General features: G+C 40.4%; 2 protein-coding genes across 2 annotated transcripts; one reads left to right on the forward strand and one right to left on the reverse strand.

The window, feature by feature from the left end:
- Positions 1 to 1,399: 1,399 nt before the first annotated feature.
- On the reverse strand, positions 1,400 to 15,317 carry duox (dual oxidase). Its single transcript, XM_069162890.1, has 33 exons — positions 15,251 to 15,317; positions 15,083 to 15,166; positions 14,801 to 14,965; positions 13,783 to 13,970; positions 13,391 to 13,592; positions 11,599 to 11,765; positions 11,081 to 11,144; positions 10,616 to 10,712; positions 10,371 to 10,461; positions 8,911 to 9,013; positions 8,631 to 8,803; positions 8,331 to 8,506; positions 8,081 to 8,199; positions 7,841 to 7,978; positions 7,628 to 7,741; positions 7,072 to 7,274; positions 6,609 to 6,794; positions 6,130 to 6,355; positions 5,515 to 5,608; positions 5,254 to 5,429; positions 5,093 to 5,162; positions 4,899 to 4,937; positions 4,358 to 4,536; positions 4,038 to 4,268; positions 3,824 to 3,923; positions 3,693 to 3,742; positions 3,466 to 3,593; positions 3,237 to 3,390; positions 2,839 to 3,071; positions 2,591 to 2,749; positions 2,364 to 2,519; positions 1,638 to 1,766; positions 1,400 to 1,522 (listed from the first exon to the last, which is right to left on the reverse strand). The coding sequence occupies exons 1-33, from the start codon at positions 15,315 to 15,317 to the stop codon at positions 1,400 to 1,402; spliced, it is 4,584 nt and encodes a 1,527-aa protein (XP_069018991.1).
- Positions 15,318 to 16,396: 1,079 nt separating this feature from the next.
- On the forward strand, positions 16,397 to 18,470 carry duox2 (dual oxidase 2). Its single transcript, XM_069162928.1, has 7 exons — positions 16,397 to 16,543; positions 16,743 to 16,800; positions 16,894 to 17,028; positions 17,262 to 17,469; positions 17,578 to 17,792; positions 17,902 to 18,092; positions 18,443 to 18,470. Exons 1-7 carry the CDS (start codon positions 16,397 to 16,399, stop codon positions 18,452 to 18,454), a joined length of 966 nt encoding a protein of 321 aa, XP_069019029.1. The 3' UTR covers positions 18,455 to 18,470.
- The last annotated feature ends 170 nt before the right edge of the window (positions 18,471 to 18,640 follow it).

Consider the following 18,640-nt stretch of genomic DNA (forward strand, 5'->3'; position numbering starts at 1 on the left):
GCTGCTGACGTACTCTTGATCAAAGCCCTTTAACCACAGCTGCTCCAGTGGAGCTGCTCGGTGGTCAACAGATCAGACTGGGTGAACTGGACAGCTGTCAGCTGTGAATGTGTGTAATTGTGTGAAAGGCATTCCTCAAAAAGTGATCGTTGCTTTCAGTGAAACTAACCTAAACAATCAATGCTAAAGAAAACTTCACTTTTTACATCAGCCTTTAGGCTGCGTTCAGTAACTTCACCTGGTCAAACTTCAGTTGCGGTGGAAAATTTCAGGTTTATCTTTTTTTCTTTTCATTATTTTGTAAATGGCAATACTTTATGGTGCCTCTGGAGCCACATAGTGGTTTAATGTTTTGCTCAAAGACACTTTAACATTAAACAGAGTGGTTTTGGTTGATAACACACACACACTTAATGTCCTCAGACTGAAGTACCGTTTCACTACGTGCCACTCAGATAAAAATAAAATAAATTTAAAAAAAACAAGAACTTCTGCAGTTTATCCTGCTTGGAAAGTTTTACAAGAACTTAATAATATTGACTCATTTAATTAAATCTGCGCAAACATCAATCTTTTGTTTTCTTAAATGCATTTGAAAAGCAAATGTGTGCAGGCCGTCGTTTAGGGCAGTGAGGTACCACTCACTGTATTCTACAAATATCAAACACATGAATGTGAATTCAGCTTGTTGCAATGATGGATGATAGCTTTCACAGATAATTCATACAATCATGTGGAAACAAGAAACAGTGTAACTCCTTGTGGAAAATTAAGATTTTTCTTGAGCTGTCTGGCTTATCACTCAACCAACAAATCAAATTTAGGAGTTTGGGTTAACTCAAGTGTAATTTTAGTCCAAAAGCCGGCAGCACAAAAAGGAGCCAAAAGCAGAATTTTGACAACTTCCACTGCTCATAATCCAACAGGGTCCTTACATAATCTAATGTCCTCAACAAAGATGTAACATTTAAATCTACTTTTGTATTTATACAAGTGTGTGTCATACAGTGTTGTAAATGTTATTGTTAAATGCAAATATTACACACAAATGTAGAAGAAATCCATAACATAAAATCAATCATACATTGTGATCTCACAAACATACATTCACACAATTGCAAATAGTGACAGCAAACTCCAATTATATCTGAGTCCAGCAAATAAAATTCTCAGATGATGCATGATGATTAAGTGCATTTTTGTGACATTACATGAAATAAAAAGTCCCACCCTAGACTGGAATTAATTTAATGATAAGAGAACAAATATGTTTATTTCTCTTCAATAGAATTAATATAAAATCAGAGCCTACTAAATTAGCTCTATGATTGTGTTGAAAAAGATAACTCATTAAAAGTGGCTTTTTTTTTTTTTTTCTTTGTACCATGTAGTCCAAAAGTTAGAAGTTCTCATAGTGATGTATGAAATGGGCCTGATCCCTCTTGTTCATCTGCTGACAAGCTTTCTCCACGTTCTTGGTCAGTCCAGGTGGTCCACAGCTGAACACACCAATTTTACCCACCTACCGGAAGTGATACAATTTTTTAAAAGTTAGACTAATTCATTAATGTTATGCAGGCTGATTACTGGGAAACGTTTCAGACAAACAGATGGACAAAGACGGATGAGGGACTGACCTCAGGGTGAACTTCCTGCAGTGAGCTGAAAAAGGACGTGAAGGGCGGACGGCCAAAGTGAGTGACGGACCGCAGGCCAGTGAAGAGACTGCGGTTCCACACCTTCTGAAAGTGGCGCTCACACACGTACTACACGTTACGAAGAAAACATTGAGGAATTAAATTAGTTTTTATCTTGATGACATACAATTAAAGGCATAGTTCAACATTTTCGGATGCGTCAGATAAGAAGATTAATGGCACTCTTCTGTCAGTACAGTAAACATGAAGCGAAAGTCAGACGGATGACTGGAAATACCTCAAGTGACATTGTCAACAAGTAGCAAAGTCCACCTAACAGTACCTCTAAAACTCAGTCATGAGTCACATCGGTAAAACCCAAAACTGTAAAAACAAAAGGTTGTGGTTTGACAGGAGGATTTGTGTAGCTGGGAGGAGTGACATCAATGTGACATTGCCAAGAAATGAGCTAAGGGACCGTTTTGTAAATGAGGTATGTGTGTTTATTAGTGAGCTTCAGAGATGCTGATAGGCAGACTTTATCTTTGGACAGTTATACATCTTTGCAATACTCCCGAGCAAGAAAGCCAGTGACTATATTTTTTTGAAAATGTTAAACTATTCCTTTAATGATGATAACATTAATCAGTTCAATATTTGATAAATCTTCAATTACGTGTCAGTCCACTTTCTGTGATACTTTGAAATGGTGAGTGTGGCTCTCACCAGCATGGTGGTGCGGAGGTCGAACTTCTCGGCCACCTGAGTGATGTAAGTGTGGACTGAGACCAGCTCCTGCGTGTCCATTTCCTCCACCTCCCTGATGACGTCCGACACCCACTCAAACTGGTGTTGTGTTCGTGTTACCCAGATGAAATACACCTTTAAACAATGCATGACTGTTAGCGAGAGGATTTCAAGACAAAATGGACTGTGGTTTGTTTTGAACTTACTTTTTTACACAGTATCTTAGATTTGATGGACGACTTGAACACCAGGTCTTTGAGGATGGAGGTAAACGGGGTGACTCCGATTCCTCCTCCCACCAGAACAGATACCTCAAAGTTAATCCACTCCTGATGGCCCTCACCGAACGGGCCGTCCAAGTACAGCTGGAGATGAAACAAGATATGAATATCAGGGTCATGAAAGTACAAAGAAGCAGAGGAAAATGTTCACACAAAATAACTTCATGGCCTGCCTTTGGATAATCTCCAAGCTCCAGCAGGCTCTCTTCGGTGTAGCGCTCTCGGAGCTGGCTGGTCCAGGGCCCCACAGCTCGGATGTGCAGGCTCAAGGTCTCTTCATGAGGTGCTGATGTCAGCGTGAATGGGTGATACTCATCTGTGCCCAACACCAGGCATGCTATGCGAACCCACTGGCCTGAACGGTAGACAAAATCCTGTGGACGCTTAAATTCCAGATGTGTCACACCTACAGGTAGGATCGCCAGGGGAGGTGTAAACATGAATGCACAATGTATGATTATAGTGAAGAGGATGGAAAAGTCCAATTTAATTAGCGAAGAACTAAAATTAAGCAGAGACAAAATAATGAGAGATTTTAAAAACTCCATATTTAATCTTCTAAAAGTTTCACCTGAAGGAAGCAACTCGGCTCTGACAACAGGGATCTCCACCTTCTTCCTGCTCACGCTGATTAGTTTGTCCAGCAGGAAGAGCAGCGCTGGGGGGATTAGATAGATGTGGAAACGAGGCTCTTGGAGCAGAGCAAAACTGCCGTGAATCACTGTCTGTTGGATGAAAACAAAGCATCAAAGCACTGCCTGTTGGTGTTGGTGTACTCTCAAAGTCAGACAAGTACTTACTAGAATGTACACAGCAATGTAGAGGTAATGGGTGATCCAAAATCCACGAAAACTGATGCGACGGAAATAGTGTGAGGCAAAAACATATATAAAGGCAAAGGCAAAGAGAAGCAAGATACCAGTCACCCCTAGAGAGAAATAGAAAACAAGTGGAAAATGCAAATTTACAGAATAATCTAAGAAGTAGTTTGTGTCCTGCTAAAGGAGTACAATCAGTGTCAACATACCTGGAACAGTTTGAAAGGCCCACCAGTACCACTTGCGAGGAAGTTCAGACCTTAAAGGAAAACACAATATTAATCAGCTAAAACAACTCTGCAAGATGTGCACATCTCAGGGGGAAATTTTGAAATCATACCCATTGTTGGATAAGACCTTGGGAAACAGACAAGACAGGATGTGGAGGTCGCTGATGCAGAATATGTAAATGTTGACCACATGGCCCAAAGTATGAACAGCTACAGTGAAAACACAAACACCAGTGAGTAACACACAAATGAAAGGAACATATATCACTAAAACCTGACATCCCATCATTATCATCAACTCTCAGTCCTGAACTCCATAGTAACCTGAGAGGATGAGGGCCATCATGGCCATGAAGCGATGGAAGTCAATGGCGGCGTCAAAGGGGATGTATTGGTTTAAGAATGTCTCTCGGCACAGCGTGATGAGGTTGCGACACACAGTGAGGAGCATGTAGGGAAACAGAAAGCAGACGGCAGCCGCCGAGCCACGGGAGACAATGACGCCCACCATCGATGTCTCAGGGAAGCCAGTAGATTCAGCCTGCAAACCATAGTCTGAACAAAAAAAAGAAAAAAAAAGAAGAATTACAACCAATAAACTAGACACAATAGGAAATAGGAGAAGAAGAATGATTTCCACTCACGGTAACATCTTTCAAGTGTCACACCAGCTATGATGCCATGTACGATGATGACGCACACAATATGACGCCGATAATTCTCGATGAAACGTTTGAACTGCTGGACTTTCTGCTGGACCGGGTTCCTAATGTACTGCTCACGCTTGGGCTTCACATAGACATCTGGGGTGTTGATGCCGAACCTGAAAATATTCAAATCCATGAGTTTGACTTAGTGAATATTCAGTGTTCTCAATCATATTCAGGTCATGCATACACACAGGAAGTGGGAGTTTGTCTCTGTAACCCGCTGCTATAAATCCCCAAAAACTGAACAAACCACAAGCCTGCATAGTTTTCTACACAATCACAATCTGTTATATGCATAAATATTCCAAATAAATTCAAATCTTTGAAATATGACAGTAAATTTTGTAACAATTACACGGTAAGAGTAGTCACAATGGGTTTATTTTAAATTATTTTATCTTTATTAATATTCCTATATTTATTCAGCCAGTCTTTCACAAGACCAAAAAATAAATAAATAAATAAATCAGCATACTTTTTCCGTCTGCGTATTTCCGGTCCATCTGTCTTGTGGCTGCTGCAAACAAAAATTACAACTAATTACAACTTTCGAGCAGAGGAATGATGTTCACTAATGTTCCATGAAAGAAAAAAAATATTTTGTTCTGTGTATAGTAACAGGAAACCATCTGAATGGGTTATTACAGCCTGAGTGTCCTGTTCTCTTACCTGTTTGCTGGACAGATAAAGGACACTCTCTGGTCTCGTCTCAGACACTTCTTCCCCTGTTTCTCCATCCCTGCGCACACAGCAGACACACTAATACATCAGACAAGGTCAGAGACGAGGATATATAAAAAAAGATATTCTGAAACAAAACTTTCTCCGACCTTTGACATTGAGCTGAGCAAACTGCAGCTCTTTCTCGTGGTCCCGCAAGAGGAAATGAAAGTCCTCCCAGGAGATTTTTGCCTTGTCATCAAAGCCCGCAGCCTGCATCATGGCCTTGATGCCGTCCTCTGCCTGGCTCTTTGACAGAGCACCGTTGGAGATTTCAATGAAAGACCTGCCGTTCATCAAAAGAGTGAAGACGATTCAAAAAACACCGAAATAACTTGGTGCCTTCGTGAAAAAACAAGTTTTGTTCAAACCTGAGCATCGTGGCAAATTCTTCTTTTGATAAGAAACCAGTTCCACCAACATCGTGGCTAGAGAACATCAGCTTGGATTTTTCCTCTGAAGACCCTGAACACATCCAAACACACATCATCAATGTCATAATAAGTTGTCTGTCTAACCAGCATCAGTCAATTAAACCCACAAGAAAATGGAATTTTCTATTCTTCATTTATTTATTGATTTACTTGAATTTACTATTATTGGCAGTGGAACAGTTGCATCTAAAGAGGTGCTAACCCATCAACATGAAAATGACTATAATTAGTTTCAACATAAAGTTTCACATGATGGTTTAAAGGTTATTTCAGATCAAAGTTTGTCACAAATTCTGGAAACCCTGATTGTTCAGATAATATAAAAGACAGAAATGTACAATGTTAAATGTTTGCACAAATTCTCAGCTATCAATAACAAAACTATTGATTACTAATATATTCGATTCAGTTTTGTTTCATTTAAATAATCTTAAAAGTAATCAAATCTAATATAAAAATCATGTTATGTCTGAGCATTTACAGATCATGGCTAAAAGACAGCACACCTGGAGACCAAAGAAGGTAGAGTATTTTGGAGTCAGTCGGTTTTACCTTTCATAAAGATGACCATAACATCGAGAAACTCTTGAAAGGAGAGATAACCATTTCCATCTTTATCAGCTAGTGTGAACATGGAGTGCACAAATAAGGAGTCAGGCTTGAGGCCCAGTGCGTCAGCAAACTCTGACGCTGCCAGCTCACACTGAAGAACCTCTCTGGCTTTCTTGCGGGAAATGCCACTCATATCCCCAGCGTCACACTTCTCTATCTCCAAGACCTGTGATCCAGAGGGACAGTGAAGGACAGTGTTATTATATGTCACCATCGTGGTAGTGCTAATATCACCAACGTCAGCGAAGGATATCTTCACGGGTGAGGTCACCATCAAGACTAACAATTAGTTCTTTTGGTTTGAGGTCGGGCTCAATTTGACCTCAGACAAGAATTGACGACATTTTGAGGCTGAGCATGAAGCTGCTGCCGCGGTAACAGAGGATAAGATGAGGTAAACGTCCAGAGTCTGACTGTACCTTAGAGAAAGCGTGTCGAATGAAAGTTTCCACAATCTGAGCCCTCTGCTCTCTGGTTAAAGCCTCCTTCAGCAGTTCCTTCTCTCTCATCTCCTTCACTCTAATCCCCTGCCTGATGTCTGTCACCTCTGGGTGCAGGAGCTTGACAAAATCTGCACGTTTGCTCTCTTCATCAAAAAACAGCACCTGGATGTGCAAAGATGGAGCATCAGACAAAAATAAACATGAGTGGGGGAGATAAAAGTGATGTACATCAGGCATATCTGCAGAATCAACAACTGAATGAGGTGAAAAATCAGAGTAGAAACAACTACTACAAGGTTTTAACAATCTGAAGACAGAATTTGTCTACACGTGCAAAAGACGCAGCCGCAGCATCATTTTGCAAGCAATTTTTGTGTGTTGCAATTTGAATAAGATGCATGTTCAGATTAAAAATCAGCTCCCTTCACTAGCTACTCACCAGGTCATACTCTTTTGGTATTTTGAGCAGCAGAACTTTATGGTGACGGTCGTTGGAAAGAAGCACGTCGAGGAAGCCCTGGTTGCCAAGACTGATGCAGCGGTAAGTGGACCCAGATCTGTCGAAGACCTGCAGCCTCCTCTCATCACCGACCTCCACACTGACAGGGTGCAGCTCTTTTTTATGGCCCTGCCACTCGTATGCTGGAGAGTAGAATACAAAGAGGGATATGATGAAGACTAGTGTGAAAAAATAGCAAGTACAAACATACCGAAAAACAGCAAAGCAAGTTTTGTGGTCAACTGTAAATATTTAACCCACATTAACACTTATATTAATAAAATCAGCTCAGTGTTACTCTTCTGTTGATACTTTTGTTGACATCCATTATGCTTGCTGAAGTCCAGCATTGCAATAAATCAAAGCGGCTGACAGTCAGCTGATGTTTGTTTACAATTGACACTGACTCCTGACTGATAGAAATGTTTTTATTCACACTGGACACTTTAAATTAAGTATAAATGGAATTTTATTTTTAATCCCACAGATTTCATACCAGTGATCCCCACAGCTGGCTCCTCTGTTCTGTCACCATCTTTTCTTCTTTTCTGGAACTTCTTGTAGCGGTACTTTCGAAGATACGCCACCATATAGGCCACAAGAAAACTCACTGCGAACATAAAGTAATCAAATATTTCACACTAAAACTGCTGACGAGTAATATCAGTATTATGACTGTGCAATAAGAGAGCATTAGGAAGTTACTGACCAACAGGAAAGAGGACCAGAACAATAATAAATATCCCAAAGCCAGCTTCGCTCCCATCAAAGTAATTAAGTGTTGTAACATTAGTGCAGGGAGGGAGCATTGATGCGTTCAGCTGTGTGGGCTGAGGACAGGGGTCGCCTGAGGACAACAGAGTAAGCCTTTTTATTACAAACAACTTTTTTCTATTAAAAAACAACAACAAAAAACTCCACATTATTTTGTATCATGTTGTATCTTTACCATCCCTCCAAAAGAACACATTATTCTGTATATCCGTGGCCTCTGCACTTGTCACTGCAATAAGGATGTCACGATAAGTCACGCTGCGGATCGTCTGGATCTCCTCATCTGTAAACAAACTGGAAATGACCCCAAAGTAAGAACACAGAGTGGTGAAATGCCGGACTCAAAAGATGTGAACTGATGAAATCATCACAAACAGAAAAGGCTGAATAGGGTAAAGTTTGCATTTCATCTATTTCTAGATTACCCATTCTGTTTGTTCTCAAACCAGAAGCGGTCTCCGTTTCTGATGCGTTCGAACTGGTCCAGGATTATGGCGGAGAAAACTGGACCTGGGCCATCAAAAGACTCCAGCAGTCCTCCAGGGAAGAGCTCCAGTTTTGAAATATCTCTGTTATACAGTTCTGCAACATCGTGGAGCAACTGTTGTAGCAGTACACGAGACAAAGTTTAATTCACAGGATTACTGCTGCACTTCTTTATGTGGTGTGTGTTGGATCATTCTTTGTTTAAAGACATTGTTTGTTCAGGAGACTGCACCTTTTACCTGCGGGTTGGTGAGGTTGAGCTCCGAATTTATATCTTCAAACGTCTCCACAGGAGGCAGATCCAGAGCTCTTCTGATCTCTGTGTAACTTCGTAGACCAAAGTCTCTTCCTCTCTGGATGGTTACTGCCACCAAATCTGAGCGGGTGAACCTCAGGGGTCCGTACATGTAGTCTGTCAGAAAGTAGAAATCAGATCAGAGCAGGGGATATTAGTTTAAATATAGCGTTACTGAATGGTACATTGAGCGATACAGGTGGCGAATAAGAAAGATTAAAAACCTCTCAGGTCCTCAACAACGATATTGTCTTCTCTCTCTGCAATCTGGGAAGCCATGCCCATGAGGAGGTCGTCTATGTCCTCGCTTGTGTTCACACTGACTCTCTGGATAAAAGAAGTGTAATTATTATCAATTAGCTTAGGCTATAAATGCTATGGTGTGGGGCATCAGTTCATACTACATACTTGTTTCTATACAAATAAAATTAAATAAATAGTATACTAAGGATTTCATTGTATATTTCCTTTCTCTAACAGATGGTATCAAAGAGGCCATTTTAACTGGTGTAACACACATATTTTAGTCTTAAAATAGAGGCAAACTAAATAATTCTTTAGAGAGATACAGCAACATCATCATCCCTCACAGCCAGGATTTTCTCACTGTGTCCTTAAAGAACCTTTGAAGTATCTGTATTCAGCAAAAAACATCTATAAGATCTTCCTCAGGCGTCTACCAACTATAAATTTAAACATCTCCTGTATGTTGCCTTAGAATTGATCAAATAGCGGTGTATTCAGTTTAAGATTTGATGTATAAAAATCCTCTGCAGAATTAAAGAGAATGCATGAAATTTGATTGATAATTAACACAATGGCAAAACATTGCCACGTTTTCCATTTGTGCCCACAGATACATGGTTTATCTCCCTGCTTCTATATTGCTGCGTCAAATCTTGCAAGAGTTTTCTCTCTTGTTGTCCTCCTGTAGTTACCGTCTAGATCAGGGGTGTCAAACTCATTTTAGTTAAAGGGCCACATACTGCCCACTTTGATCTCAAGTGGGCCAGACCAGTAAAATCTTAGCATAATAACGCATACATAACGACAATATTTCTCTTTGTTTAAATCATTGTGAAGGTTTTTGGATGATAAACCCTATTTTAAGGTCTTTCTGCAATAAACTAGAAACATAAAGACCAAAAACTCAGACATCAGCCCACTGTTTATCTGCCTGGGCTCTCCTCTGCAGATTCCCTCGCTTTGTGACACGTTTGACGTGAAACGCGTCACAAAGCAAGCAGCGAGCGCTGCTGCCTCCGGAGCAGACATCGCATTTACGCTGTTTTTGAAGCAATTACTGGATCAATTAAAAAAAAAAAAACGTACAAAAATGTTGTACTCGTAAACCTCCATATTCTCGTAGAAATGCAATTTATGTCTTTCTGTAATTTTCACACTTAGCAAAGTCATCCGGCGGGCCGAGCTGGACCCCCTGGCGGGCTGTATGTTTGACACTCCTGGTCTAGATGAATAAATGACAGAATATGACTTCACAACCTGCTCTTATTTTGAACCGGTGCCAACAAGAGAAAGTTCAAATGAAAATAGGTTAAAGTTGGAGTGTGTGGTGCAGAAGGCGTTGGATATGCAGTATTATTTGACTGCACACACCTGTAATATAATTGTTAAATACTCCTACGTGGTATTAATAAAACGCAGCAGGATAATCATTACATACCTGCCGCTTCCAAAAGCTGTTACAAAGACGCATTGCTGGTGATGAACCGCCATCTATGTTGACAATCTTGCGGAAATGACAGGTTCTGTTCCTGCAGGACAAAAATGGAGCCAAATGTCCTGCATTATACTTCTTGCAGAATCAGCATACTGAGTTTTAGATGGTGTCTGACACTGTTAACAGCAGAACATGACTGGAGTGAACTTTTATTATTCACAATGTGCCCAGAGAAAAATAATCACTACCTCATGTAAACACCAGGTGGGGCCATAGTCATACCAAACCTGATGGCAGCAACCTGAAACTCAGGTGAGATCCCTGGATCAACAAACTTCTGATAACCTGTGTGGAAGTAAATCAGAACAAAATACATAAAACTGTGAGACAGTGATAACAATAACAATCATAAGCGTAGAAAAAAAAAATCCTTGTGCAAGCGAACTTCCTGCATTATCCATACAGTCAAAGTGAGGCAACAAAAGCAGCACAAGATACAACAATGAAAAGTGATTGAGGTGATGGGATCACCTGACCATTGTCCTTAAACTTTCTTCAGCTGTGGGTGCTTATTCAGCAGAGGAAGGAGTCTGATGCTTTGCTGACGGAGTGCATATTTGTCAAACACCACTACCGATAGCTCACCTCACCACGGCTTGTGGTCACCGGTGCATTACCTGTTCCCCTGCACTTGTACGCACACTGATTCTTACCTGGGTAAGAAGGAAGCTCTTTGCCTCTGAGGTATCCAGGCAGCCATTCATAGACAGCGATTTTCTGTGTGGAAACAAAGCAGGGATAGAAGTCAGCACAGATTTTTTTTTAATTTACACCTAAACTTTTGGAGTGTTTTTTAATAACCTATATGAAAACATATTCTATGATTGTAGTTTTAAATTTGATATGCAAGTATTACTTGTTTCTGAATAGTTTGATGACTATTTTGAAGAGAAGTAATAAAGCAATATAAACACAGTCACTGTGTGGACTGTGCTGACAGGTCATCATTGTAAATGAGAATTGATTCTCAATTGATTTTACCTGGTAAAATAAAGGTCATATATATAAATGTGGTCATGACAGTACGTGCAGGATTGCACTAATCAAACCAGTGAGCGATGATGCATTCGCCTTTAACGATCACCTGACGTTGATGCAATCTCTTCCTTCCAAAGTGCAAATTAAATTATCATCTGTGCAGCGAGAGAATTACAGAGACTCTTCCTTCTACCTGGAATGTGGCCACAATGGTCTTCCTGGTGTTTTGAAACAGCTTCTCGTCTGACCACTCTGGGTATTCCTCATGCAGTTTGGAGGCAATATAATTGTGATAGCGAAACCAGATAATCCCCTCCGATGCTGTGAATATGTTCTCATTGGCCCAGGCATTTCCCAACTCTAGACACAGAAGATGGCACAAATGTAAGACATCCTAATATTTCATCTGTAAATCAGTACAGAATATACAGAAAAAATATTAATATTTTAATGAAAAAAACTGCCCCATAATTAAAAAATATCCTGTACCCCATCTGTAATGTGTCAGAATCGTCTTACAGTGATTGATGAACATCGCTGACCACCTTCAACCTGGCCATTCATAAAAATTGTAAGCCTCAGACAGACGCAGCTTTTTTTCTTCTTCGGAGGGCTTTTTCTCTTCCAATGATCAACCTTAATATTGATCATTAGTCCCTCTCTGTTTAAGTTGATCTCACATCTTACATCACTGCACCCTGGTCGTCGATCTTAAACAAGACCCAACGGTACCGGCAGAAGAAGCCTGGACGGGACGCCAGCTGCGGGAGTGAACACCAACAGCACAACACCGAACTCCAGGCCCTGACATCTGCACGGAGGTCCGCAGGAAAGAGGCTTGTCTGGACAACTGGGGCCCCCCTCCAGTAAAGATGGGACCACCCTCTAGTAGGCAGAATCTATCTGAGTACTTTGATCCATTGGGTTGATGTCTGATAGCCGATTTGTCCAATTCTTAAATTACTTAAATCTCTCATTTACGTCAGGAACTAGCTCCGTTTTTAATAACCTAACTATTATTCTTCCCACCATCACTCCGCTTTAGTTTAGAAATCCTGTTCATCACATCCATGATCCATACACTACAATATATATTCATTTAGTTTATTATTGGTGTAAATACTGTTCAATAAATATCCTTATAGACCAAGCAATTGTTTTTGTGTATTTCCTGTTGAAAGAAATCCCTGAATGCAGAAGTCACAGTTCAGACGATGTCGACTGATTACTTGTATATCGCCCTATACAGCCTGTTAAAATCAAATCTTGATTCTTCCCGCGAGACAGAAAGTAGTGCCCCGAATAAGAATCTAATCCTCTACACCTGTATGGCATCTTCTCTGCTATAGAGCGAGGGATTTACTGTGGTCAGTGTGACAGCCCAGTTACACAATAATTAAAGAGTTATAACCTACGTCAGGCTGGGTCTCGCTTGACTCAGCCTCGCAAACTGCAACCCTGATCGAGGCTGACCTCGGTGAGTGCAAGACGTTTTTTTGTGTTTGTTTTCAGCAGCTATTAGGTGGTTATTACCACATACAATGCAAAAACAAAGTACTGATATCAGAGTTGCAACTTGTTTGTGATGCTAAAAAAAAACAACTCAAAAGTAAAATCAGTTTTAATATATAATTACTCCCTCTTGCTGAAAATTTCTAATTTAAGTGGAAGAACATATTCATATCCAGAACCGTGTCATTCTGCATTATGGTTAACTATATGTCACTGTGCTCCACTGTTTAAGATGAGCTCCACATCTACTTATTTGGGTGGATGTCCTGTACTGCATATAAATTATCTGTTTATTTTTTTACTTTTTTAGTGAACTGGCCTTTTAATCAATGACATTTTTTTTATGTAATCCTAACAAATATCTTCCCTGACATAACTAAAATGCCCCTGATCACGTAAACCTGTAATCAGTGGACTACAAAATTACTTCCTTGAGCGGTGTTGAGAACTCAACTTTAAAGAGTATGTCTCACCATAAAGACCTTTGGATCCGTGTTCTCTGGAAGATGGATCGGCGGCACTCCACATGAGATTGTGACCTCCTCCCTGATTTGGCATGTTCCATTCAGAGCCTGAAGCTAAGAGCCCTCCAGAGAAGCTTCTCAGTGAGTCAGACCAGGAAGTGGAGGGCCCATAGATGGAGCTGCCATCTATCCAAGCAGTCACCAAGTTAACCTGCATGGGTTGGACAGTTTTGTCTTAAATTACTTCACTTCAGGAAAGAAAAATGGTGTTTAACAAAAAGTACATCGTCCTTTAAAAAGGCATGAACTGCTCTTTACTTACAGAGCTCACATTTACTTAAAGGCTGTAATACTTCAGGTGCAACATTGATTTTATATGGTCAAGAATCAATAGTCAGCACCTGTGTGCGAGGGTTACTGGGACTTTGTCCTGAATCTTTATCCCACGGTCCCCTCTGGAAGGGCAGCAGGACTTTTCCAGTCGCAGCACGGTCAAAGACAGGGTCACCTTCTGGGACTGGGATGTTCATGAACTCAGGTGGGCAACCAGGAGTTCTTGAGTCAAAAATCTCAAAAGTAACATGATAACCTGAAAAGATTTAAAAAAGAAATCAACCATGAGGCTATATAATTTAATCAATATATTGTCAATTGATATAATGAATCAAGGACTCAGGTGAGAATTAAACACTGGAGTACAGACAATCATATATATGCAAGATAATAAAACATCTTTGTAACTTATTGCTTATCAGACAATATTACAATATTAATTTTGAACTTAATCCAGCTGTTAGGCATCTATAGTACCATTATTGTATTTCTCACCATTTAATCACCTTAAAAACCTGCATTTCATACTAGGTGATGGAAAATATCAGTGAGCCATGTCTGCAAAGTCAGATCCTACCCAATCATAAAATAAATGCAGGCCGTGAGCAGCAAACTAACGTCAGCACCACTGCTAGCAGCGAAGAGTCTGTTGATGTAAAGTTAGCATCAGCAAATACACCTGCGGCTCCAATTTGGTTTAACTCCAGAGGACACTAAGTATGTGAAAATCCTATTCATTATCTATAAAAAAATTTTTTTTTTTTTTTTATCGTTTGACCTCCCAAACATGTCTGAATGCAATGACTTCCTGTATCGTTTCAAAATAAAAGCCCTCTAGTGTTTCACAGCTGGTCCAACCACAGCCTACAGGTTTTGACGATTGCCTTTTGCAGTCTTGTTACTCTAATGTTAATAAGGATTAACAAATAAATGACGCCCCCGCCAACCCCCTTTTTAAAAAAAAAAAAATATATATATTTATGTTGTGAACATCAGAATGTAACACCTCTTCATTTGTTGTATGAGCCAACATGTGAAAAGGGGAGTACTGATGCATATTTCTCCACTTCAAGCACTAATATTTACCAAAGAACAGGGAGAGCACGGTCTGGTTGCGTGAGGAGGGCAGACCCGAGGGCCCTTCAGCCAGCTGCCTGCTCAGTCTGCGGGGGTTTGGCAGCAGTGGCTCCTGGACAGGTTGGTAGACTCCGTCCCGGTAGTGCGCGGGCACGAGGCGGACGAGATGAGAACCTGCACGAGCATAAACACAGGGCGGTGACCATGTGCGCTGTTGGCTGCTGGTGGCTGCTTTTGGCTGCTGCTGCTGTTGCAGCTGCAGCTGCACACCTCGCCAAGTCTGAGACTTACCGACAGCCCCGCGTCTGGGAGATCCCAAACTGTTGTACCAGCCGTCAAAGCGAGGAACCTCCCAAGTTATTTCACAGTGTGAATCTGTTAGATGCATAAAACAGCGTTTATTTACAGACATGTTCTACGTTAACTAAATTGAGGGACTCGGTAAATGAAGCTACTTACTTTCACTGACAATGAGTACCAAGCCAGCCGCTGCGCACACACTCCAAACCCATTTACGCAAATCCATTGATGCGAGAGATGCTCCTCAACTCAGTCTTCAGCCAAGAGGAGTGAAGGACTTCTGAAAAGAAAGGACAAAGTGAAGGTAAATGACATTACCTCTTATATCCTCATTCTTTTTCCATGTATTACTTAGTTGGTTTTTAAAACTTGATTGGTTTAGTAAAAACAAAATACATACAGTCTAACTCTACAGGTAACGCGTGAATAACAAAACTTCACAAAACATTGACACGGTTTATTTTGCTCATGTTATCATTAAGTCTTCCAAAGACAATTACATTTTTCCCCAAATACATTTAGTATTTCATGATAGAAGAGGAAGTAGTTGAGTCTTACCCACTGTGGAGGTTGAAATGTTGTGAAGAAGTAGTGTAGTAGGACAGGTGCAGATGAGCAATGCTGAAATACTGAAGCCAACATATGTTTCCAACACAGCTTATCACAAACTGCATGTGAGCTGAATTCCCCAAATGGGTATGGCCATTATCTCTGAATCACACCTCTTTTCCAAGGTATTTCAGTTAATGCATCCTCCTCCTCCTCCTCCTCAATGACACAAAGGGCGCCACTGATATAAAAGAAGTGTATGTTCCCCGAACATTCACAATTCACCCTCTTCAGTCCTCTTCCTCTTCCTTTCAGGTAAGAAAGATGTTCTGAATTTGACTGTTTCTCACTTTAATTTATTGATTTTTTTTTCAAACTTTTCATTTAGGTTTAAATTAATTTATTAATATCAGGATGAAGCCATATCAAGAGCACCAATTTAAATTACACCGACTCAAGTTGTCACATGGATGTATAGAATTGCATGCCTTTGTGCATTATACAGTTGCATTTTTTTATTTGCAGTAAACGCACACAGTGCCAGGCAAAGTTAGATGCTATTGCATAATTCTGACATGCTTGTGCTTAATCATGTGCCACGTTACACGGTGGTAGTAATGGACCATCCTTTTATCATTTGTAAGTAAGAAGAGCTGCAATCTCTGCATCTGGAGGAAACTGAGAAGCCCACCACTAACACTGTCTTCTCTGTCACACTGTCTAGTCGCAGCTGTGTCCACAAGATCGGAAACTACGATGACTTTTTACGATGACATTTACCCATTCTACCCTTCACAAAGGACTACCTTCATCTTCAGTAGCCACTTGCTCATCATTATCCTGGTCTTCCTTGTGCTAGCAGTCAGTCTTCTCCTCATTCTGCCAGGGATACGAGGGAAGTCGGTGAGTGCGAGCCATCGGATTACTTACTGCAAACATGTCACAAAACCTCAGAGTTTTTCTCTCTCTGTGCTTGTTAGGACTCGGATGATTATTGAAAGGGGAGAATAATAATATCATTACATGTTAATGCTTTAATTTCATTGTCCTTGCCTCCTTTTTATTTCATCTAAAATAATTTTTAACTTCCTCTTCCTCTCAGCGGCTGTTCTGGATGTTCAGAATAAATATCAGCTTGTTCATAGGTGGTGTGATAGTGGGTGAGTTTTGTGTTCTTATCATTGCTATGGAATAAATCACAGATGTTCCTTTTCTTGCCATCATTATTTACCTTTTACATCATTTTCCTGCAGCGCTCAACTTTACCAACAACTGGGCTGAGGCCAGAATGACCACAAACGCGACCTACAAGTCTTTCAGTAATGCTGTGGTTAATGCTGAGATCGGCTTGCATGTTGGACTGTATGGCATTAATGTTACTCTTAAAGGTGAGTCACTGTCTCTGCTGTCGTGTGAATCTGACGTGCAAAACAGCCATAAACTGGCAGTTTTTAGATCTTTGGTTTGTCATTGTAAAATCTCCTGAAATATCCCTGCAGTCTCTTGTCATAAAACTATATCACCATCTTGTGTCAGACACGTCATTCCTATCTGTCTTGCATATTCATTTTAGGTGTATTTGTTGTATTTCATACGTAATGCCCCTTTTTTTCTTTCACAGGGAATCCTGTTGTACAGTTCAATGAGACCATTGACTACAATGAGATGTTCAGCTGGCATGACTCTATTGAAGAAGAGTACGAGGAAGCTCTGGGGAAAGGTTTGCCCAACCCCATCCTGTACATCGCTGAGAAGTTCACCCTGAGCAGCCCGTGTGGTCTCATCTTTCAATACCGATACTCTGGTCGATACGCTTCTGCAACCCTCTGGTGATTATTTATAACTCATTTCATTTTGTCTAATAATATTTGTCAATTTCATCAGATTCTTGTTAAAATAACAGAAATTACCATAACCGTGCATTAATGGATCCACAGGACAGCATTTTGCTGCTGGATGCTCGCCAACATCCTCTTCTCCATGCCGGTCATTCTGTACGCCGGGTACATGATGATGGCCACCGCTGCCTTCATTTTCTTCTCTGTGGCGTCCTTCTCCACCATCATGAATGTGCCTCAGTGTGTTTTCTCCATAGGAGCTGACTCCTTTGAAACAGAATACAGCCATTCGTTCTGGCTGGCTTTGGCTACAGGTAAAGAAATGAAGCTGCACATTGACTGATTTCGTAGTTTTTGGACTTGAAACTGGCATACAAAGCCAAGTGGAGAGCGGTGACTTCTACTAACTGAGCTGATTTCCAGGTGTGCTGTGCGCCATCATCGGGATTCTTGTGGTGATGTTTAACTTTCTGATACCAGAGAAGATGAAAGACGCTTTCAGTATTGGTGTTGACAGCTGTGAAGATGATGACTTTTCTAATGGGGAGGGCTACCTGAATTCGGTTTTTCTTGATGGAGTCATAACTTCATCATTGACATCAGAAATTACAGAGGTAAGTGTCTTGCATTAAGTTTTTTTTTTTTTTTTTTTTTTACAGTCAGATCAGTAATTAATTTACAAGCAGAATTAGTACCTTATTTATTCTCCTTTCAGTGATTTCATGGGAAAGTTATCTTGACATAAATTATTTGCCATAAAATACACATTAAGTTCTGCTTTGAGAAAAATGGTGACCAGGGCAGTGTTGATAAGGCATCTCAGATTAAAACAGAATTATTATTATTACTGCTATTATTGCCAGCACAGCATACATCCTGAGTGCTGCACATTTATGTCCAATAATAAAAAAGTTATCTGCACCTTTTCTGTGCACTAATTGATATTTTTGTCTTTGTGTTTCAGGACTATTTATGAAGCTGTCCAGATTCCCCTCAGGAAGCTTTTCCAGTTAATACTTGAAGATATTTTAGCTGAATGTGTTACTGAATGTATTGTCTGTTTCACATCTGTTTTAATTATGTATGCGAGGCTGTAAGTGTTATGTGTTATGAGTTAACTGTAAATAGTTGTATTTGTGAAGCACATTGTCATGTACATTGT

The sequence above is a fragment of the Embiotoca jacksoni genome, unplaced genomic scaffold (genome assembly GCF_022577435.1).
Source record: "Embiotoca jacksoni isolate LCO1_2020_lvr unplaced genomic scaffold, fEmbJac1.0.p SCAF_3, whole genome shotgun sequence".
In the NCBI taxonomy this organism is placed as follows: Eukaryota; Metazoa; Chordata; class Actinopteri; family Embiotocidae; genus Embiotoca; species Embiotoca jacksoni.